General features: G+C 35.9%; 1 protein-coding gene across 6 annotated transcripts in view; it reads right to left on the bottom strand.

The window, feature by feature from the left end:
* ANKS1B (ankyrin repeat and sterile alpha motif domain containing 1B) overlaps window positions 1-24,824 on the bottom strand; it is a gene marked incomplete at both ends in the record, with an annotated part of 442,540 nt that overhangs the window by 291,830 nt on the left and 125,886 nt on the right. For all 6 annotated transcript variants that reach the window (XM_084267805.1, XM_084267813.1, XM_084267814.1 and 3 more), the window contains one exon: window positions 17,956-18,121. In XM_084267805.1, the coding sequence (XP_084123931.1) occupies window positions 17,956-18,121 (166 nt within the window). The remainder of the gene's footprint in view (window positions 1-17,955; window positions 18,122-24,824) is intronic.

Genomic DNA, 24,824 nt, shown 5'->3' with positions numbered 1-24,824 from the left:
GCATAAATCTAGGAACTACAGATAAGGACAGACGTGTATTTCAGGATTTCAAGGAACAAACATTACATTTCAAAAGAGCAGATGGAATACTGCATAATAGAATTAGTAGGTAGCTACACTGGATGCATATAGAGAGCGGCTGCACTCAACTGTTTGAATTTGCTCTTTTGAATTTGCTTTGTTTCCCACACACTTAAACCTGAATAACCATTGTTCTGAGTAGGATTGTAAATATGTATCTGCAACCATCTCGTTGAAAGCACTTGAAGCTATAACTGGCCCAGTCTTGGATGTGGCAGTTATTTCAGGATTGTGTTTGGAATTAATTACCAGTGAAGTGCATTCCAGTGGCAGCAGGGGGTCTGCTTAGTTGTTGCTGCATCTTCCAAGAGAGTTGGGCATGACTATTATCAACTTTTTATTTCCTCTAATCACCCACCTGCACAAATAGACTTTGGAACTGCTTCAAGCTTGCATAACCCTTGTAATACCAGGCAACTGTCTGGAAAAAACATCTCTCATTAAGTACTAATGAGAGATGATGGGTGATTTCCACCATTTCCTGAGTAACCTTTTGAGACTGCCTCTGCAAGCTGTTGATGTCTAATTGAGCATTCAAAAACAATGCTACACGGTTGCCATATACTTATTTTTTGTGTGTGTGAAATGTTTTTTTCTGTTGGCTTTTCCCAGTTTAAAAGGTTTGTAGTGAAATGACTGCACTTGTCTATGACAGATATTTCATAGATTTCGACATTTGCCTTGTCTCAGCATGTAGTCATCATCAACTTTTCTGGAAGTTCAATGAAAAACACAGGGTATAGTTACAGTTGCTAAAATATTTTTGTTTATTTCAATCATTCACTAAAAACTGGAACGCTGAATAGTCTAGGGGAAAAAAAAAATCCTCCAAAAAAGAATTCTACATATTGGGGGTGTCTATTTTTACATTTAACTTGAGAGAGAGAGGCCACTGAAGTTTGTCACATGCATGCATTAATATTTCACCGGGCTTCCCCTACAATCATATGAGAATAACCAAACTTTGCTACACAGAGAAAGTATTCTACTATTGCAAAAGTGCCAGGTGATTAATGAATTAGGTTAGATTTTCAAATTATCTCAGAATATAAATTGCAAAAGAAGATGAGAGTAAGTGCTGTCAAATCATTTAAATAATACTGATAACAGCCATACTCCCCAGGGATCAAGCTCAGTTAATAAATAATTTAAGCAATTTTGAACATAAACTTTCCAATATGCCTCTACCTTTAGTTACAGTGAAATGCAGTTCATACACAAAACTGTGTTTTCATAAGTCTAAGTTCTTCTGAAGTACCAATTAGTTAATAATCATCTTTATCAGAACACTGAAGTCAAAGAGCCAACAATAATAAAGTCAGAGATCTAAAAATTATGTTTTTAAATGTTTCAGTATCCAGTTAAAGTATCTGTATTTTTATACAATTTCAGTGAGCTCAGTTCTCACTCTGAAAATTTACATGTTCGTATTAAGTATATATTTACGTGGAAAAAGTATTTTGTTCCGAACTAAAAATCTATATTGTATCAGTGTAACAGTGTACTCATGATGCATAAAGGATTTGTCCAACTGCTACTACTACTACACAGCCAGGATTCAGAGACTCTTAAAAGTCTTTGGTGTTCATTTTGTAAGCAATATGGAAACATCTCTAACCAGATTGGACCAACTACTTAGTCCAATATGTTGCCCTGATAATGACCAAATGATCTTAGAAAGATAAGGGAAATACTGTGGATAATTTTGGAATAACACAATCCAGTTTCCAAACATTAACAGTACAATTTTGGCACTACAGCATTATAGCTTTTAGTAACTAAAAAAACCCCAAACACTTGATTGCATTTTTGAATTTCCAAATAATCACTTTTATAATTAACATGCAGAAACAATTTTGCCATGTGCTGCTTTTACATATTTTTATTTATAATTAGTATCTTCTTCTAAAAAATACTCAAATTCTACCCTTTTTACTAATATTCCTGCCTCAATTCATTTTCTATCCACTGCTAAAATTCAGACCAAATTCTAAGTTATAACACAATGACCCATTTATGCATTATTAAGCTTACCTTCTGACTGACAATGCAGGTTTTACATAAATTCTGCTTCGAGTGTTTACAATCTTCTATACACTTCAGCATATTTAGTTTAATTAGTGTCACAGTGTGCAGTTTGCCTCAGTGGTTTTCTCTTGTTTAGGCTTTAGCTTCTCTAAGATCCACAAGCTAAAGCTGCAGATTTCTTAAAATTCCTTCTATAAAGCATTGCCTCTAATGCGACCTACTAACATTTCTCATACAGACCACAGATACAGTTTGGTGAGATCTTTGAAAATTTTGAGAGCTACAGTCAGTTATGTAAAGGAACGATAAAGATACCACAAAACTTACATTGAAAACATATATTGAAGAGCTACAGTATTTGTATTGTGATAGTAAAAGAATAAATCACAGTTTCTAGACCATCCAGCTTTGGCCCATCTGTTTAACATAGAGCCAAATCAGTATATTCAGACAAGAATGAATTTTCCAACTTAATGGGTCAGAAATGAAGTAGCTGATCCCATCCAAACACTAATACCAAAAGAGGGATCATAATTAAGTGAAAGTATTCTTTTTTTTTTTTTTTTTGCCAAGTTCTATGGAGATAAAATACTGCTTGAAAATACTCGACATTCTTAAACTACACCAAAGAAATATGATTAAACTACACGAGATTACAGGTTAGTATTTGCCAAAACAAAAGGAAAAATTTACACAATTCCTGTTACTGCCAGAACTCCAACAACTTTCTACTGTGAACGTCTTTATTCCATTAGGAGTCACAAATTAATTCCATATTGTGTTTATCAGGCTGATATCTAGCAACTGGACAAGCAATTTGTGAAATGTATTGTTTGCAATAGCTTCACAAGGCCTCTAACACGTCTGTTAAATCTATCAGTGGCAATCTTTGTTCACGTTTTTACAGGTTAGACGAGAAAACCTCAGAACAACAACCTACATAATTAATCAGAAACAAAGTATTATGAATTTTACTTATACAATATTAACACAAAATTTGGTTATTTCTTCATTATAATGTAGGACAGACATTGGTGTCAAAATAAGGGAAATGCTCTCAGAGAAAAAAATGTATTTTGAACCCAGCAGTACTGGCACGAAACTGATTTTAATTTCACTATATTATTTAAGTCTATTCCATAGGGAGGGAATGATAGATGGAAGAAAAAGAACATAGAGTGAACAGCTGGAGCTAGAATAAAGGGAATATTTTTTACAAACAGCTGTTTCAATATCCTCATACAGAACTGATACTACTGCATAAAACTATACATTGTATTACAGACAAAATAATACACCCTGCCTTGGAGCAAAAAATATGCAATGGTCCTTCTGAAGACTTCTCCTGCTTTCTCATAAAAATGAAGCAATTGAGTTTGAAAATACACTTTCATATGGGTTCTTCCAAATTTTTTATGCCATTTTTGATGTCATATCAGAAAAAAAGGAAAAGACTGGTTTGATATCTTTGATAGTATCATACCTTATTATTTTATATCTTATTATATCATTAGCTACTAATAAAGATATGCTACATCTGTATGGTTGTGGAGTGGCAATACAAACCCATTCTCATCCTATCTTGATATACAGCATAATCCTACATCCCTTGCACACACCACATTTGCTTTTGAGGTGGTAGAAAAATGAAAATGGCATAAAAAGAATGAAAATGAAATTTCTGTAAAGTCACAGAAGGAAACTTTTTGGCAGCAAGCTACATACTGCCATCAGGACTAGCAGATGCAGAAAGGGAGACAGAAGCAAATTGAAGTAAATGGGTATTTTTTATTTAACTTGAAATAGAACAGGAGGGAAAATCTTTTTTTTTTTTACATAAGCAACACTGATTACCTTCACTAGGAATCAATGTTTTTCTATTTTTTTAATCATCTCTGACACTGAATAAAACAAATAAATCTGTTCATTATGTACAAAAATGGTTTATTTTAGTAATTGCTTAATATTTTCATAAATATTTTGATTTTAGCAAAATCTAGCAAGCTCTGCCAGGAATTTTGCTTTCCAAATGTGCTAAAGTTAGTAGAAAAGTTTATTAAAAAACTCCCCATAAATCACAATATTCTCTTGAAAAAGTGAGTTCCCAGTAGAACATAATAAAAGGCACTGAAATGCTTAATACAGTAACTTAAATTTTTCACAGAATTACTGCATTTACATTGTTATTTACTGGAAAAGTAAATGGGTATAATTTTTTTTTTTATCCTACAAGATAGTATTTCAGATCTGATACAGGTCAGTGCTAAAATAAAGTTATTAGGATGCATATTCAGTTGATTGTATGAAAAGTCTTTCCAGTTTGGGAGGGGGTAGAGGGAGGCGATACTGCTATGCTGGGTCTACTAGAACTGCAGAGAAGAGAGCAAGGTTACTAATTGCATTCATATCAACGCCAGTGATTCTTCATTGCAACAGCTGAAAAAGCACAATAACTATGTGGCAGTAGATGATCCCTACAGAGAAGAAATGGCAGAAAACAGGGAAAGGGGGAGAAGACAGAGCTATGATCCAGAGACCTTGGTATCCGTCTATCAGCAGAGTCACCATACTGACATATAGATGCAGTGCATAGCTGGCTGTGAATCTTTTGACAAATTATTTTCACCACATCAAACCTCCGTAATCCAAACTGATTTTTTGGGGGAAAATGTATAATTTTAAGGATATTTTAATCAGAAGTTAATGAGGAAAAAAAAAAAGACAAAGACTTCAGGGCAGGCATCACATGGACCTGATCTTTTGATCATTCTGTTCAAGGGTTCTCCTGGAGCTCAAGCCTATTCTGACAGAAGGGAACAGGGATCAAGTTCATCTGTCTTGGTCTGACATGGAGCTGGGATGGAGGTAAAATGTGAAGCATGGGCACAGCACTGAATAGCATTCTCACATCCTGTGATACAGATTGGGTCGCTCATATTATGCTCTAGAACTTTAGGTTCTCAGCTTGATCCCCCACATCCCAGATAAGTGCCCTGATATGGGACACTGAGACAGATGGGATTGCCCAAGCCATCAGATCTAAGACCTAACTTGAAGGCAATCACATAATAATAACAAATGTGCTACACAAAGCACCTGCAAACTAGACATCTATTCATCCACCTCACAAGACACTCCCCAGTAAACTCAATTAACCTTGCAACCTTTAATACAAAATATCAAAAAAGCCTGAAAAACTGCACAAGGAGTGGGTGAGTCTGGAACACTGTTAACATCATAAATTTCTGCAGTAGGTGACAATGTCTAGGTGATCCTGAGATATGTATATTGCAATTAATCATTCAGTGTTGAGCAGCTTTACCATCTGAAATTGAGGGACCAAACCATGGAGAAATTAATCTTCCAAAAAGGACAGCTGATTTCTAAGTGTGATTCAAGACACAGCTATATTGCATTTCCTGTTACATCTACAATGTTTTTGAAAATGAGTCTGGCTTTTTCTATAGAATTTTAACTTTATTCCATTAGAGATATATGTCAAATGAAACATTAACTCTTGAGCACTGGTTCTCTCAAATTTTAGGACCCACTTTCATCTTAATGTAAGATAGGACAACATGCAAAGTCTTGCATATAACAGAATGAAAAGTATGAAGTCAAGATGCTCTTCCCAAGTTCTATTATGAAGTAAAACTCAACCTGAAAATCTTTGCAGAAAATTAAATTTAAGGTTTGTAGAAAATTCACAGGTGCACCAGGAGACATACAATATTAGCTAAATGCCTACTGAAGATATCCATGCAGTGCCATAGCCATTACACATGGGTGAAATGCATTAGACTATACCAGATGCATTTAAAATGGATTCAAATTAATAGCAAGGTGAAGTTTTACTAGTACTGCTAATATTAGCAACACGGTGGGTTTTACAGCAATATTATTCCTCACATATCTATTACATTATTGCCACTTATAAAAGGTATCATCATTTACATCTGCTCAATTATAAAACAATCTCAGGAGCATTCCGAAGCGTAGGATTACCTAATGGATTACACAGTACAACATGGAGTATGTTGTATATCATCTATGCATATTTCATCCTTGAATCAAAAGTACTTGCAGAAGATGCAGCAACTAATAGTCATTTTACAAAGAAAAACCCCATATCCTGCTAAATAATATTTGCATATCGGCTTTAAAATGCAAAATACCTCAAAATAATTATGCTCTTTTGAATTGTCTTGATTTGAAAAAGGGGTTTTGTCTGACAGCATGCAATCAAGTGTATAATGAGATCATTCTAGATGGTAATCACACCAGGATGGATGTAACTGAGTGTTGGTCAGAATGTGTGCACTTTGATGAGCACTCATTTGCAAAAATTGCCCAAAACTCCCATGAAAGCTAATTTTTTTTCAATTTTACTTTAATGAAAAAGTAATGAATAACTGGAAAAAATTTAACATGTCTCCATTTACAGAGAAAATGTGTAAGTTCCTCCTTTGGAAAGTGGAATTGCTTTAAAAACATAAACAAGTTTACCCGAACATACCGGATGGGTGGAGACCCGAGTGAATTTTGATAATGAACTGGTCATGTGGTATCAGCCATTCCCATGTGCTTTTACTTCAGAAATGTCAGTATTTTCAAGAATACCATTTCATTGTTAAGGATGTTATCAGAGATGTTATCCAGAGGAGCATATGATGGGAAGCAATTATCTTAATTATATACTAAAAACCTCTTAGAGGGATGATAAGGTTGTAAGGGAAAGTACATTAGAGCTGCAATATATAAGAATTGACATGGCTTGTGGAACCTCAATTCAGCCTCCTCTGCATACGCATTCTGAAGAAGTCTTTAATGATGATTACAATGCTGTTTCTCCACGAGCCCTCTGCTGCATCAAGGGCATAAAGGAGCAGGAGAAAAGGACACTGGAATAAATTGAATTATGACACATTACTCTCAAACGTGGTAGGAGAAATGATACCATAAAACAATAGCGATGTGAAATATTTTACCCTAATTATCAAACAGAAACTCAGATGAAAACATGCTCCTATGAAAATATCCAAAGGGAATGTCAAATAAGAGTTACTACAGCTAGATATTTTTAATCAACAGATCTACCTAATTTGTATCCATGAAGTTAAAAACATCTGGCAAGAAGTTATCCAACCAATTATGCTATTTCTTAATAGCACTTGGATATTGATAAGATTTGAGAAGACTAAAAGGAAGCTAATGGAGTAACCTTAGCAGTTACAGGCTTTCAGCCTGACATCAGGAATAATGGAATAACTGATATGGATCACCATTAATAATAAATGAAAGGGGCACGGGCCTTGCAAATGTGCGTTGCTTCAGAGAAAATGGATCTTACTAGTTAATATCGTTTTTAAATGAAATAAAAAGTTTGTTTAAAAATGTAAATAGAGTTAATTCACATTTATAGTACATTTGGGTGAATATTAAATTTGGGTTATTGCAATTTATTAAAGTGGTTTATGCTTGCAACCGGGGAAATTTTAAAAAGTAAATAATGAATGGCTCCAGATCTATGTGCATAAAAAGTATCCACTATGAATATATATCATTCACGTGCTCTTTTCAGACTGTTCAAATGAGAAAAAAGGGAAGAGCTTCACCCATCTTTACCTACAAATACCACTGGAGGTGGGAAGATGGTCAAAAATATAAACCTATATAAACCTAATTTCTCTTAATGGTCTTCACTGGGATTCTGAAAACTGTCAGGTAAATGGGCAAGAATCGGGCAAGAATCGGGCGAGAAAGTATGACACAAGAAACAGTAATCACTGAATGTTTTCACTGCCTGCTTCTCAGATTGTAATGCTGAAGTTCTAATTTTGCTTTGCTGGATAAATTCTGCTTTTGTAAAAAGGCAAGAAGTGAAATGAAACAAAAAAACAGGTCTTTTTTTATTCCCAACAGAACAAAGAATCAATTTTACCATTGTGCTTTGTAGTTAGACAGTGTAACTCAGTGATGGTAAAATTGGAGGATTCTAATTTCCTAGTTATTGTTTAATATGAAAATTTGATAACAGAAGTTTGTCCAAATACAAAATTGCTCTGTTTAAAATATAGAATAACTAAGAAAACAGCCTGCTTTAAGGGAACCTATGGCTTTATCTCAATGCTGCCCAGGACTGCTTAGAGTGGAAGCAGAGAGTGAATAAACTATTACTGAAACCTTTTATCATTCATTTCATTTATTGATTTTTTTTTTATATAATCACAGAATGAAAAACTGGTTTGGGTTGGAAGATATCTCAGCGATTGTCTAATTTCAACCCCCCCAGCCTTGGGCAGGCACACCCTCTGTTAATTGTATTAACACACCTGTATTTTGAGGCACACCCTAACGAAAATGGCACTTACTTTACACCACAGGAGTTAAATCTCCCTTTCCAACTTCTGTCAAGAAAGCTGATTCGTGAGAAATTGAAACAATAAGGACTGCATATGTTTCCTTCTTTAAACATTAGATAGGGGATGTATGCACTGTTGATGTATACATACTGAGAGCAAGCTACAGCCGTACCCAGAAAGAATATGGAACAAGACCTGTATACATAAAGCGCATATGGGTCACCTGGATCTCTAGGTGGTATCAGAAACTCAGCTTACCTGAACTACCTAGGAACAACCTTCACTGTAGAAAGAATTTTCAGGCTGTCTCGCCCACCTCCTGAAACCTACCCAAAGATAATTAAAATGGGTCATAGCTTTCACATGCTGTCAGAATGTGATTTTAGGGAGGCAGCTAACTGGGTAGAAAACAGAGATACACTGCACTGATCCATCTACAGCCACTTCCAACTACAGCAGCTTTATAATACCTTAAGAGGTATAATCTCCTGATTTAAGACAAAATCTGAAGAAAAGGGAAACATTCTCACAGCCAGTACCTCATTTTTCATTTTCTACTCCAAGACAAACATTTTTCCTGATGCTGTATCAATACTTATGTAGATGTTTGACCCTGGCAGGAGGTCAGACGCCAACCAAAGCCGCTCTATCACTCCCCTTTTCAGCTGGACAGGGGAGAAAATACATATTGAGAGGCGTAGGAGTCAAGATAAGGACAGGGAGAGATCAGTCCACAATTAGTGTCATGGGCAAAACAGACTCAACACAGAATAAAGGAAAGAAAACTATCTAACTACACTGAACTACACAAGAATCAGATAACGAGAAGTGTGACCAGAATTTAAAGCACCTCCCCCCTCCCCTCCCTTCTTAGCAGACTTCCCGTTAAACATGATTTTGCTCCCTTCGCTCCACCATGGGCTTCTCCACATGCTGCAGGGGCATCTTTCTCTCCAGCACCTGGGGTGCCTCCTCTCCCTTTCTACACTGACCTTGGTGTCTGCAGTTTCTTACATCTTCTTACACCCTTCTCTGGTGGCAAAAAGCCGCTGCTAGTGGTTTTTTTCTTCTTAAACACGATTCACAGAGGCACTATGACCACTGCTGATGGGCTCAGCCTTGGTCAACTACAACTTGAGCTGGCTGGTGTTTACTCTCTTGGGCCTGCAGAGAGCTTCTAGCAGCTTCTTGCAGAAGGCACCCCTGCAGCCCCCCCTCCTCCACCAGAACCCAGCCTACAACCACCTAAATGACTGATTCCTAATTTTAATAAAGACCCTTCCATCGGACAAAGATATATATGGTGAAAATCTAACCTAACTGAAATCTGCAGTAAAACATGCTCTAACATCAACGTGCTTAGGAATATATGCCAGCCTCTAAAATCACTTAAAGACCTACTGGTCAAAATCAGTAGGTTAATAACACCTGTCAACAAAATACTAATCAACATAGGACCAGAAACACTGGTGATCTGTGCTTCTCTAGGAGATATAGTACTGAAGAAGCTCGTATAAAGTATCCTAACTGTACTCCAAGAACTATGATCATCACATCAGAATTACAGAAAACAGGCATGAAAATGTCATTATGATAAACCAGAACTCCTAAGCTGCCCATATTCTGGTGATTTGTACTTACAGGAAATAAAAATAACTATAAAATGACAGAAAATACTTAAACATTAAAAATAAATTGTAAATTTATAATTTATATTATAGGAACAACTCTTATCAGCAAACACTCTCCTGGCATAAGCATCTTTCAGAAAATTAAAGCAAGTACTATCTGTACTGAAGAAAAACCAACTAAATGCATGATAGAAGAGCTATGATATATTTTATTCCTCCATCAGCACTCTCTTAACCTTTATTAAAATGCCACATGAAATTTAAAAAAATCCTAACTGCAAACATATGTTAGTACATTAGACAACATTGCTTCTGTAAGAAGTATGCACTCTATACCATAGCTGTAGGAATGACAAACACAAAATGTGTCATCACTGAAACTCAGTCAGGAGAAAGTTAGTTTGTTTTCCAATACACCGTTTTCTGGCAAAGGTTTGTATCTTGAAGCTCTGAATGTGATCCTTACATCTTTATATATTAACCTGTTAAAACAAGTACATTCAGAAAATCTGTACCATAGGCAAATTCTCTCCATATGGCTGAGACACAGGTTAAAGGAAAACAAAGAAGAACAGAGGAAAAAGTTCATATAGGTCTTATAACTAAGACTGGGCATTAGGTTTCACTATGAATAAGCTATTGACTGAAAAATACAGCTGAAAATAGTTTGATAATTTTCAATTTTCACTTTAAAGTCAATTTCACTAAAAAGCAGGTAAAGAAAATGGCAAAGCCAAAGTAACATTTTCAGCTGGACTAAATATAATATTTAATTGAGAAAAAAGTATCACTTTTTCAGCTTTTCTTATAACATGTTTAGCTTCACTCTCCTCAGACAGGAAAAGGAAACGATATTAGGGCACAGTATGTAGATAATATCACCCAGGTTTCTTAACTTAAATGGATGTATATGTCCAGAAATAAGACAAAATAACTTCAACATATTGAGATACAGAGTACACACATCCAGGAAACTTCTATGCAAGTCTTTACTAGCCTTTGGAGTCATCTGGCCACCAGTACCAGGCAGTACATATAGCCATGAATATGGGCAATAACAATATTGTTAATAAATAAGAGATTTTCAGACTCAGTCAGAAGCTGCCCAGAATTGCTTCCTGAAAGTTTCTGAAGCACTTCAACTTAGCCAAAGGCAGTATGTTAACGTTCCTCTGTCTTGACTTCAGTTGGCCATGTATAAACTAAGGTTTAAAATGAGAAACAGCTTAACCACTAGCACAGAATTTACTGGTTCTGAAACAGACTTCTATTCAAAATAACAGGTACAAAACCTCAGCTCATTTAAAGATGTATCTTGAGAGGTTTATAAAGGAACTACACAAAGGCTGGAACCTAAGTTTTCTCCCTTTAGGGGAGAGTCTTTATCATGTCAGGGCACTGGAGACTCATTCACTCATTCTTCTCATAGCCTACAAATATATTTCTGTGCTAAATGTGAAGGGGGATTTGACTGTATAAAACACCCTCAGAACTGGGAAACTTTACTTAATAATGGGAGCATTTCTCTAAGGCAAAAAATCACTTAGAAGAGAAACCACTTGCTGCCTAAGAAAGACTTCAGCTATTAGGTTGTTATGGAAACACAAGCTTCTTTTGTCAGTTATCTACTCCACCAAACCGATACAGAGCTCTCATTACAGTATACACCTCTGCTTTGTGTTCATTATTGACAAGCTCTGAGTGGCTCTTCATTTCTCACTCAAGACACAGACGAATTATGGTCTTTGGAAATACCATCTCCTTGAGTGATAGATGGATGAATAAGGGACATAATCATTCATACATCATGTTAAGCACTGTGGCACTAATAAGCTCTAATGGCCCTGACCAGCCTTCTGAGGTTCTCCATTTGCATCCCCCTTCATGGAGACACCATTTTAGCTCAGCCTGGGTCCTTTACTGCCTGCCAGAACTATGCTGAAGGAGTGCCCTATCTTGTGTTTATGCCTGTGCTCCTATGCATACAGTTCCATGACAGAACTCATGGCCAGCCTTCTAAGCTTGACCTTGGACCTTGTCTTGTCATGGTGAACCTTTCTGACCATCGCCAGACCTTATCTTGACCTGTATATTGACCTTCTTGCTTGAGTTTATTTTTTATTAGCACTAACTTGATTTGTGATCTGGGGTCTTGGCTGAACCTGTCCATGATCTCTAGGTCTGCCCTATTCACAAGTGGTGAGATATGGCCTGAAATAGTGAGGTACCCTGTCCTGTCAGCCATGATAGTCCTCTTTGCTCCTGCCTCCCCTTCCATGAAGGAGGAGCTGGGCCCTGCTGCTCTCTGACACATCAGGCCTGAGACTTTGTATTTAGAAAATTTAGCACTCACGGCAGCTACATAATAATGATTTTGAATATGTACCATGATGCCTAAAAGCTTTCATGGACAATCAGCTGCTTCAGAAACACTGGTGTCAAATTAGGCTAAATTTCCTAGACTGGCTATGTTCAGATGGTTCCAGAGCAACTGTTATATATTGCAGTTACTCTCCTTGATGAGTAACTTTTCTATTATGTTCTCTCTGCACAGCTAAGATGATCTTTCTTGATCACTAAAAGTATTTCATCATGAAGAGTTAGACTGTAGGTCGCGTGTTTAAGCGCACTGCATCCTGCTATCTCCGGTTTAAAGAGTGTGCTTAAATGAAATGCAGGTCTACTAGCAGTACTTTCGTTTGAAGCAATTTGTGTGAGTGAACTTCACAAAGGTTAGTGCATGATCCTTCAGATCAGTTACAGTTTTGGAGTGATGAAGCATGGATGACTAAAGCCAGCCTCTTGAATTTCCATTCATACAGGCAATTTTGTATATCTGGCAGTGTGATGGTTCCTTCTTGTGGCCACTTTGCACTGGTTTGCTAATAGCTGGCAAATAACAGCATGAAAGTGAAGATATAACTTCATTAAACAATAAAAGATGCATTTGCTTAGTCTGAATCCAGAGAACTGAAGCACCCAAATATTCTGGATAGGTGCTGTGAAGATTCTCTTACTGTAATCAATCAGAAACTAATGACCTGGCAAACAACTCTTCATTTACCAAGCAAAGTATTTTCATTTTGGAAACTAAGTAGCAGATTCATATTTTAATTTTGATAAAAATGTTATCACAGCTAGGCTACTTTTCAATTCAGGTTTCTAAAGCACTGTCTCCTAGGTATCTGCATGAGACTGCTGACATAGTGTTATACAGTGGACACAAGAATGCAAGCAGAGGTGAGCTGACACACTGACTACAAATTTTCAGGTTCATTTTCTCTGTAATGACAGGACAGGGAAGCCAGGCTGAGAAAGCAAAAAAACCCCAATTTGCAGTAGACAGGCCGGTCTGGGGACAGTTTGATATTTGTAATAATTCAGAGACAAGCATTTTTCGTTAGTTTCCCTGCTGATTATAAGGCTGTTAGAAAGAGGTATCATTAATTACAGTTTTATTATCTTGCAAGGTCCTCCTTCCAAGTCACTGGCATTTAAGTGCAAATTAGGTAATTTTTCTAAATAACAGAAACATCATGACTGACACCAGCAAGATTTCTCGCAAGTACATTTAGCTGGGTAGATGACCAGAATAGCTGCTAAAATATCACTTCCTTTATGTATCAACTCCTTGCCTTCTGTTTGCCTGCTACAGGCTAGTGGCGACACATTGCATATCTAAGGACATTTTTATCCCCTTGACAGAAGCCGTATCTTACATATAACTGGGCAGAGTAGTTGTACCAGAGCTATCTTTAAAATTGCTGACTTGGGAATTGCTGACTGTGCAGTGGTTGAGAGCTCGGTGTAAGTGAAGCCCCTAAGTATTTTACCTTATTTCTCAGATGGATTTTTCAGCCCACACCGTGTTCTGCATTGCTGCAGCTGAGCTGTTTCCAGAGTTGAAGATGGCTCACCAAGGTCTCCTCGACCTGCAGCCACAGTAAAGTAACAGAACTGGAAAAAAATAGGTCCTCAAACTAGAATTCCCTTATCCAAGGATGATTTTCATGCAATTTATGGTCAAGAATGTATTTTCCTGGTATTGAGTTCCTATATTAAAACCTTTATTAATCTGTGTGAACAGTTCAACTTTCTCGAAGGAGGATTTTTATTTTTTTCCCCATCAAATCTTTCACAAAAAACATTTTGAAAAGTCCTTTCTAATTCCTAATGATACTTAATGAGACCTAAAATTATTTTAAGTAGTACTGGCCATCATTCACTGTTATTAAAAATGTAGCATGTAGAGTGCTACCTGGTCTCACTTCTAGGGAGTCCCTGCAGTAGAAACTACAGAGGCAGACTGAAAAATACAATCTCTCTGTTGGGTACGGATACACCATTAACTCCAACAGAAAAAATGTATTTATTAACATTTCTTCTGTCACGTAGCTCACATTTCATTCAATATTTCTGAAATGAATAAAGTATATGACATTATGAGCTGCAAGGATGGATTATGGTACAAACCATCCAAGTTGTTTTCAACAGCACAAGCCCAAATGTGTCACGGTGTTGCACCTGAACTTCTGCTATCAGTATATGAGACACTAGGTATCAGGAACTTCATGAAGATACTCGACAATGTCTACTTTAGCATTAGAATTATCCACTGCCTTGAACTCCAGCCATTTATTAAAATCTCACACATTTTATAATGTGATTTGTTGCCATGGTTCACAAAATCTAATTACATTCTTAAGATCCAAAGTGCAATACTGGTGAGTGCCTTATGAACTAATAAAATTTTGAGGTTATTCTTCAAGAGTAAATATGTAATGTGATTTTTTTTTAAATTAAAATAACTCATGACTAGTTTAAGGAATGACAATACTGTTCTGGAATAGGCTAACAGAAAAATTAGTAACATTAGTTCATTTATCAATTAATTTATGAAATTAATTTTGAGAAATTTATTTCTGAATTTTTAAATCCAAATTTGTATTTTGCTTGGCAAAAAAAATTGTGTCAGAGTGTTTTATTTCAGAATATTCCTATCAAGTTTTAACTGTTAGCTTAAAGGCAGAAATAGAGACAGAGATTCCAAACTTGTCCAATCAATCTACTGCTCAAACAAAGAGCTTAACCTGAATTCACACACACAGGTTACTATTAGATCAGTCCTAATTAAAAGCAATTGGTTTAACTACCAGCAGAAACCAATAATGTAACTGCTTTTCTTCCTCTCTCAAATTCACATAACGCAAGATTTCAGAAGTAGAAGTAACAAATTTGAATTTGTCTTTTTGGTTCAGTTTTTCTCTCTTCTATCTAACAGTCTTTTACTGTTTGGTGCATGGAGTTGTCATCCTCTACTATTCCCTACCAGATCAAAAATAAGATTCAGGAAATTGAAAATAATATGGAGAACTACAGAGCCATCAGGTTTTCTCCTCAGTAGATCAGAGAATGATGACTGGCAAGGTGACTATTCCCAACCTGTTAGAAGTTTACTGGCAGGGCAGATAATAGTTGCAACATGCAGCTCTCCAGCTTGAAATACCAGCCTGAATGACCTTTCCTCTCAATATAGGAAAGGAGAATTTTCAATCACTGAGGGCAGCCAGTCTCACTTCTACTGCCAAGAGGTAGTAATGACCCAGATAGTGGGGAGAGTTGATCAGAGTGTCCTACCACCTAGGGAAAGGAGACTGACAGATGCACTTTTATGTTCAAAGTGCAGCCTCATGCTCTGAAATGAATGCTACACATGATGTAGTGCAGCAATTTGAAACAGTATTCCCACAGTCAGCATATCTCAGTGATACAAATCCAGGGAAATTCAGAAAAGAAAAAAGGCACGCAAATTAGGCATTTGTTATAAATGAATGATCTCTGTAATCATACATAACTTATTCGAGCAATAAATCTGTATGAACTGAAGTGGCAGGCTGACATTCACATACAATTATGCATTGTGTTAAGTACCTTATAACTGTGAGTGACATGGTTGATTTCATTTAGGCCATTTGTATATAACAGCCAGCATGGCTCACAAGACGGGCCAGTTAGGATTATATTTATAGCTTTAAATAAAATCACAGTTTGGAATTGGCTTATCTATACAGCCAAATGTTCTTCCCACTAAAATGTCAAGAAAAAGATCATGATGGTATATGGAAAACTAAGACAGAAGGAATTACAGTACATTTGTATTTCCAACTCATTGACCTTCTTAGATCTTATAAAGATGATGTGTGCCCTCATGAACGTCCTACAACTTCCTTGGTTACTCTCTGTGCTTCTGATGCATACCATATTTAACCATACCCAAAACATATTTCAAGATTAGGATGTAAAAATGTCCCTTTTAGGATCTGTTTTTCATGCTGATCTTAATGGACTTACTACGCCTACAAAAATTGCCTATGTTCAGCAGACAGCACACTTTCAAAGCCTGGTATTTTAACTAGGAAAAAGTCTACCTTTTTTAATACTAATTACAATGGAAAGCTTTGTAGTTCCTATTACTGTGGAGGCAGATAATGAACTCCCTCGGTCAATTTACAGGGTAGAAAAAAGGCAATCTTCCCATTGCGATAAGTATGTTTATGGATTAATCAAGTAGAAGTCTGAAAAACAAGGATAATTTAGCATTTTCTTTCTTTGCTTTACAACAACCCATAGTATTGTCCTGCACATTCTGCTATTTTTTTTTTATTATCAGAGCCAAAAAAAAAATCAACCAAATAAACCTTCAGTTATACAAGCAGTCATGCTGAGGTTTGAGTCAGTCTGGTCCACTCTGTGGAACTATGCTATAAAGATGCTAACCTATTTTGTGCCACCTCTTAGATCACTGTTCATAATACAGGTTCCTTCAAGTCTTCTTTAGCCTGAATTTTATGGAGAGGTGAGAATTATGATCCACTCTGCCTTACCATGCAGACTCCAAAGCTGTATCATGGTATCTATCTGTCACTTACATACAATGCCTGATACACCTCTGGCACTCTTCCAGTAATAGTTCAGCTGTGAAATCACAGTGTTTCCCCTTGCATAGACTCGATAGGTAACATGATAGTCAGCGATCGCCTGTCATTCTTGTGCGTTTCCCAAATTATGATTTATAATCAAGACTGCACAGGTCAAAAAGTCAATTCCCCATTTCAAATAGATCTGTGCTGCTGAGAACTGTCATTTGTCAAAGCAGACTCCCAGTCCTATTGCTTACAGTAAAATCATATCCTGAAATTCCTGTACCAGGTGGTGACTAATGAAGAGTTCAAACAAGGGTAATGGAAGAGAGCATATCATTATGGAGAACATAAACAGAGTCCTTACAAGTAATATCATTCATCTGAATCAGCATTATTCTATTGTTTTTTTTTTTAACTATTGCAATTCATTCCTGTTCAAACCTGTATAATATATACAGTGGTCTGCCAAACTGTCATTTAATATTTCTATCAGTTCTCCTTCACTGTTTCATATTCAAATACAGAGCAGATCTTCCTTTACGTAAAGGAAATATAGAGTACTTTAAATTTTAAATTAGTTGTATAATGTTGCTAAGCTCTTCATTAAAAAACAGAAACAGGTTGGTAAATAGATGACTGCAAAAGGCTGGGCTGGGCTTAAAGAAATTAAATTTTTAATTTGGCTTTTTGCAATCTTCTTATATTTACGTAGGAAATTATTTAAACCTCTGCTTTGTTTTTCCCTTCTACAACATTTCAGTATTAATCTTTATTCTGTTAGCTAGCCGAAGGCTGTAATTGTGTTGTGATAACTAAAGAGAGTTTTGTACTCTTAAAAATATAAACCTATACCTTCTATATAAAATTCCATACCTTCTATAACTTTACACTTACACTGAAGACTATGTAAAGGATTATCTGGTGACTTACCTGGTCTCGAGGAAGGAACTCTTGCTATCTCTAGGGAACAAGGTTTTTTGGTCACTGCTATGTCTATTGAATCACAAATACCGCTGTCATTTTCTGAAGGAACTGCATCCAGAGGTACAGAGGGTATTGCTTCCAATGCATAACCCCTCTTCTTTGAATAAGACTCCTGAAATGCAAAAATTGAGATATTATTCAGATGACACAGGAAAAAAAAAAATTCAGTCACAGGGTTTAAAATTCAGCAAATTAAAAACCACCTTCTGCTGGAATCCAAATTATAACAGACTAGAAGAATTACTTGCATTCTTTAAGATAATATTTCTTGTTTCTTTAACTTTTTGTGTAATATAGGTCTTGATTAGTTGCAGAAATTGCTTTATTAATTAAACTTTTTATTTAGTAAAAGCTCCAACATAACCAGTCTTGCCATTACTGTCGCATGACAGTGACAATTACTTAATCACTGGAATGACTTTCTCTTTGAGGGTGCTTTTACGATATGTTTGTAATCCATATAACAAAGCTGAAGATATGCCACCTACATTTTGATGGCAGGATCTCAGGTTGTGAGTAAAGATGAGTTACTACTCTATATTTGAGTGAACAGAAGTAATGGCACAAGGTCCCTTATCAGTGATACATAAAATAAATTACAGAATCACAGAATTACAAGGTTGGAAAAGACCTTTAAGATCATGAAGTCCAACCATTCATGTCCTATGGTAAACCATATCTCTAAGTACCTCCTCTACCCTTTTTTAAAACACATCTGGGGATGGTGACTCAATCACCTCCCTGGGCAGCTTGTTCCAGGCCCTGACAACTCTTTCCACCATTATCAAATGTTGAGGGAGGGGAAAAAAAGAGTAAGACAAAAGTTTTGCTGGTATGCTAAACTGTCCAATCAAGCAAACTCTTTCTGCTTTAGAACATGTATGAGAAGATACCATATGGTTTCACCAGAACTTCTTGATTTGTGATATTTTTTTATTTTTTTTTAATCCTGACAGAAAGCGTATTTCCACATCTTTCTTACACTAGGCATTTGGATGCTCAGGAAAGTCAAGTACTGCACATAAATCAAATATGGTATAATAAAATGCAAAGGGTCAGAAAGCACCCTGGCAGTTACACGCTATCATAGTTCTACTCAGAAAATGATTGAAAAATGTCATGACCAGAACAGATTGTGGAATAACAATTCCTTAACAAGAACAACTCATATTGCCTAAAGGTAAACTATGGCTGCAGATAAGGCTGTACCTTTTTTAGGTACATGACTTACACTTTTAGTGGATCATTACACTACCAAACTTTTTGCAGTCGTTCCTGCTCAATGTGTTGTGACCTCATTTTTACAAGAGTTCATAATCTGGTAATAATTCAGGGCCACTCAAAGGATAGGGTTGAGATAGCAGCAACAGGAGTTCCACTTCTAAATTCTACTTGATGACTTCAATAGAACTCAATTTTAAATCCTAAATTAAACCACCACTGACTAAAGAACCTGGAAATGAATACTAGAAAGAGTTAGGAGCAAAAAAAAACTAACCAAAAACCCAAAGCCCAAATATAATAACCCCCCCAGAATACTAAGAAGCATTTGTAATAAAAATTTAGCATGCTCTAATGAACCCCACAGATTAGGGTGTTCAAAAAAGAGGAATGCACTCATGTCTCCACCTCTTTTACCCTTTCCTGTTCACATCTAGTCAGAGTACAAGCTCTCTGCACTCATAATGTTACAGACATATACTAATAGAAACTAGTTTCAGCTGGCAGACTCTAAAGGCATGACAAGGAATTCGAAAGGTTTGTAAGTAGGCATAATGCAACTCCAAGTACAAGTTTTTTCAACTTAAACCATTTCATTCCTTAAATGAAGGAATTCTGCAAACAACACTTGCATAAAATGACCCATGGATATTAGGAGGAGAACAACCGAAACCATGATGTTTACAAATAAACTTTTTTTATTACTGGAATAAATGTGTACAGGTTGGAACCTTAGGTTTAAATTAGAGAAGACTTTGAAATCTTGAAATTTATATATAATTGCATGGTTAACTCTTTTTCTTGCAATAAATATAGAAAATATTTCTCTGCATTGTGTAATGCGGAGGCATCAAAGAGGCTGAAGTACAACTGCAGGAGGAGTATTCCTTCCCACCTTGTAAAAAAGGAATTTCTACCTACACCTGCTGTTAAGACAGACAAAAATTTATTCACCAAAGGAATGACTAAAACCAGCAGACTTCAATCCTTGTACGTGCCAGTTTTTGTAAGAATAGGTCAGAATGCCAAAACCTTTGTAATAGTAAGTCTGTCCATGAAGAAATACTGCAGCCTTGAATTGTCACCAAACACTGAGTGAAAAGATGTCTGCTCAGCTCCTCTATTCAGCTACCAGAATTAAAAAAACCCACCAAAAAACAACCAAACAAAACCAAACAATAACACCCCCCCAAAAAGCCCCTCCACATTAAAAATTTATATCCAAAATGTAAGAATAGATATTGGATCACATTCTGTCTATAAAGGCAGCAACAATGCCAGTGTAGAGAACAGTGAGACCAACAAAGGACCAGGACAAGCATGTAGTAGTACTTCTCCCTCCCTACAACCTTTTGAGGCTCTACCACTTGATAATCAAAAGTTTCTGACTTTGTTTTCCACAACCATGAATTAAGCCTTCTCAAGCTGCCTTCTATAGTTTGCATACATGCCATTTTGTTTTATCTTTCTTACCTAATTTCACATCCCTAGTTCTTGTACTTTGGTTGTTATTTACTTATTCTCTCCTTGTGATTTCACAGACCTGTATCACACTTCCCTTGTCCTCTCTTTTAGGGAATTGGAAATTCTAATCTACACACCCAGCTGTTCCAGGCTTTTGATTATCCCTCACCTTCTTTAGTCTTGAGTGATTTGACAGGGATCAGATTTTCACATGGCATTCAAGATGAGGGCTCACCAAGTATTCATATTGATATAATGCGCCCTCTTTTGTACTCTACTCCTTCCCTAATTGCTCTTAACATTCAATTTGATTTTCTGAATGTTATTCAACATTCTGTAATTAACATTGCAAGAATATAAATGTCAGAGAAGAATAAATAAAAATGATGGGGTTACTGAGAAAATGGTTGGAATGTAAATTACTGACAAGTAAATTCTTCCTAAATCTCTCGCTAATAAAGCAAATGTGATAATAGAACACCAAGCAGAACTTAAATAATTTAGAGTCAAAAAAGAATTGTTAATACTTTAAAAAGGTCTGCAATCAATTGACTAAGCAAAGATGATAAGCCTTAACTTAAAAGTGCACATTTAGCAAAAAAAAAAAAAAAAAAAAAAAAGACAAAGTTCTCATTACTGGAGAAAGAAAAAAATAGTCTTCTGGTTCCTGCCATGTTTTAGCCATTTTGCAGGTACAGAGTGTATTCTAGAATATTTTAAGTTCTAAACTAATTCAAGTTAGATGTTAGGAGATGACAAAATTGTCTTCAAGTTAACAGACATCAAGCAGCGTGAGTCTGGTTAGGTTTTTTTTTTTTCAGATTAAAAGCTCTTCAACATACTTCTGAACAGTATTAGTTCTGTTGTCTCACCTCACACACTGCAATGAGCAGTAATCTTATAGATCCTAAACATTTTCATCTGTATCATAAAACCTTCTAAGGAAATAGTCTTCCATTACAGTTGAATAATCTTTAGTCCAGAAATCAAAATAATCTTAGTTTTTGTTGTTTTATTGTTGTTATTGCTTTATAAATTAGAGACTATTCAAAAAAAGTTAAAGATGAGACATGTAACTGACCATCACTATCAAGTCAGAATTAGTTCTTATTTGAAGTTACAACTTCATAAAAATCACGTGCTGGGCTTCCAGCACATTAAAAAAAGTATTTTTGTGGAGAAGATAAAAATACATACACAATAGAATTGAGAGAAAAAGAGAAGAGTGAGAGTGGGTGAGTCACTGTGAAAGCATTAGACCAGTTTCCCGTACTGATAAAATACAAATCAGATTTTTGCCTTGTCAAAAGAAACAGCAACGTGAGACCTTTCCCAGAGACCTCCAGCCAGCTGGGTCTCTTCCAAGCCCAAGCTCGATCATGTAAAAGCTATCATATGTAGTCTGAAACCTGAACAGGTCTAGAGAATAGAAAGCGGGGAGCAGGCTGTGGGGGAAGGGGGGGGGCGGAATGTGATTGTTTATCAGTGGGAATTAACTTGCCTCTAAAAAATCTATATAGGAATTGCAAATGGTTATATACAAGCACGAAACAAGATTCTGTAAAATGAGTAAACCGTCAAAAGCCACGTGATGTTGAATTAGGCCTTTTTTCCATGTTTCTGCCAAGCTTCTGGCTACTCTTGCTTCCACTTCCTAGATACTCTTGCATTCCTTACAAGGATCAATCTGAATGACATATGCTCAAGGACTGAGACATAAGCAGTACGCACAAATAAATAGTAAAATGATAGAGGCTTAGTAGGCATCTCATCTGAACTGCTATTCTGACAAGAAGATGGAATTTGTGTTTAACTGCAAATTTTTCATACCATCCATCTCCTGTCCTATAAAAATCAGGTCAGTTGAAGTTTTATTGCTTCCCTGGAACATGGGACAACACATCAGAGTCAGGCATGACTACAAGATAAGGAACAGCAGAAAATTTGTTCTTAAAACCTGTAGTGTTACATCTCATTCATCACATTCATCACAGAGATAATTCATGTAGGTATGTTGTGTCTCACCAAACAATTATTCAATTATTTATAACTTATAAATTCTGAATTTATGAACAGTTGTCTTGACCTCCTGGAGTCTATGCGATTCACGGTTGAAGGCCACACTATATTCTGTTATTTGAAAACTTATTAGATCTGAATTTGCTCAAGTGTCTCTTTTGATATACAGCTTCCTTGTTGTTAAAGACTAACTGTTCTCACAATTTAAGACACCTAATAAGAATTATAAAATTTGGAATGGCTATTTTAGCATTAGGCACTTTTTTAGAAAGTATGGGGAGCAAGAATGCCCCTTATACATGAAAATAGAAGTCAAGAACACTGTATTAGAATGAGAATAATTAGGGCCTCAATGGCCTCAAATTAAATTTTAAGATAATTCAGAACTTTAAGGAAATTTTTGTGGCTTTAGTTATTGATTATCTACAAACATGTAAGAACAAGAAATGCAAGATACTTCAGAATAATAAACCTGAAAGCAGAAATATTCTCAGAAATGTAGAAAGTAAGGATACGATGTACTTTCAATAAATTTCTTTTTCATTTATACAATAGTGTTTTGTAATTTCTGCCCAGGTTGCTGCATGCCAGGGGACCAGTGGGGAATCCAAGAGGCTCTTCTTCCATCACAGTGGAATAAATTCTGCCTAGTTGTTCTTTAGGAGAGTACTATGATACTTCTATTAATAAAATTTTAGAGTTATTAATCCCAAATACAAAGTTTATGATTACCACAAGAGTGAGAAATTGCTATTTCATTTATCCAGTTTATGCCAGAATCATAGAATTACAGAATATTTTGGGCTGGAAGGGAGCTTTTATGTCATCTATTCCAACCCCCTATGCAATAAGCAGGGACATCTTCAGCTAGATCAGGCTCCTCAGAGCCCTGTTCAACCTGACCTTGAAATGCATGCAGAGATGGGGAAGATCGACCACCTCTCTGGGAAACCTGTTCTAGTGTTTTTCCACCTTCATCATAAAAAAAATTCTTCCTTATATGTAGTCTGAAAGTGTTTACTTCAAACATACTTCTTGATGTTTGTAAACAGGCTGATGCATAACATTGTTGGAATGGGACACTTCAGACTGAAATATTCATCATAAGTAATGAAAGACTGCTAAGAAGAATCAAGTATTCAAGTAAGAAAAAAGCCCTGACCAGTGACTGAAGATAATTAGGATAGCTCTTCAACATGCAGCAAGGTGCCGAGGAGAGTCCTCAAACCTGAAGGGTGTTGTGAGAGTTACTCACAATAAAGTACTGAGCAAAAACAACTGAAAGCATTTTCTATGTCATCATAACCCAAAACCACAATTAGACGGTGAAATATTTATTTTGACTGCCTCTCCGTTGAAAGAAATCAGGAATATTACTATAATTTTATGGCTAGTAAAAACAGTTATCTATTACTAATAATTTAACCAACGTAATTTTTATAGTATCATGTAATTAGAATAATTTTTCATGAGTCAAACTATGATAAATGTTCATTGTTATGACAGCTAGAAACACTTGAATATGTAATTTGTCATAGAACAGATAATAAGGTTCACTTCATGATATATTACAGAATCTGAAAAATCCCCAATAATCTCATTTAAGGGTAATGACACTGGAGGATCTACTCTGGTCTACACAAAGTATTTATAATATAGATCTTTAAAAGGGTTTTCTCTTTTATATTCTCACCAAGCATCTGAAGCAGTGAGTTTGCTGTTGTAGGAATACTGCATGTACAGAATTATCCAAAATAATACTTTCCCTCCAGCACCTGAAACAGCCCTTATGAATAAGCTTCAGTAAGCCTTCCAAAAGGCTGAGAAAAATGTTCATTTTAAAAAAACATGCTAGATTTGTTGTCATGTACATTTGCATTGTTAGAAAAGTAAAGATAGTGTATAATTTTTCAGAAACCACTCAAAAAAGTTAAATCTGCTTTTTAAAAATTTGGTTTTGAAGAAAAAATAGCATTATTTACCCTAAATATAGGCTTATCCCCACCTTTTAAAACAGATATTTTTACATATTTTATACAGATCCTAAAATTTCATATAAAAAGTCTACAGGTGTCAGTCCCTAAAGCTAAAGGTTCCTGCAAATCTTTACA

This window comes from Gallinula chloropus, assembly GCF_964237585.1.
Source record: "Gallinula chloropus genome assembly, chromosome: 1".
NCBI classification, from domain to species: domain Eukaryota; kingdom Metazoa; phylum Chordata; class Aves; order Gruiformes; family Rallidae; genus Gallinula; species Gallinula chloropus.
The sequence above is the reverse complement of the archived record's forward strand: the minus strand, read 5'-3'. Positions and strand labels throughout refer to the sequence as shown.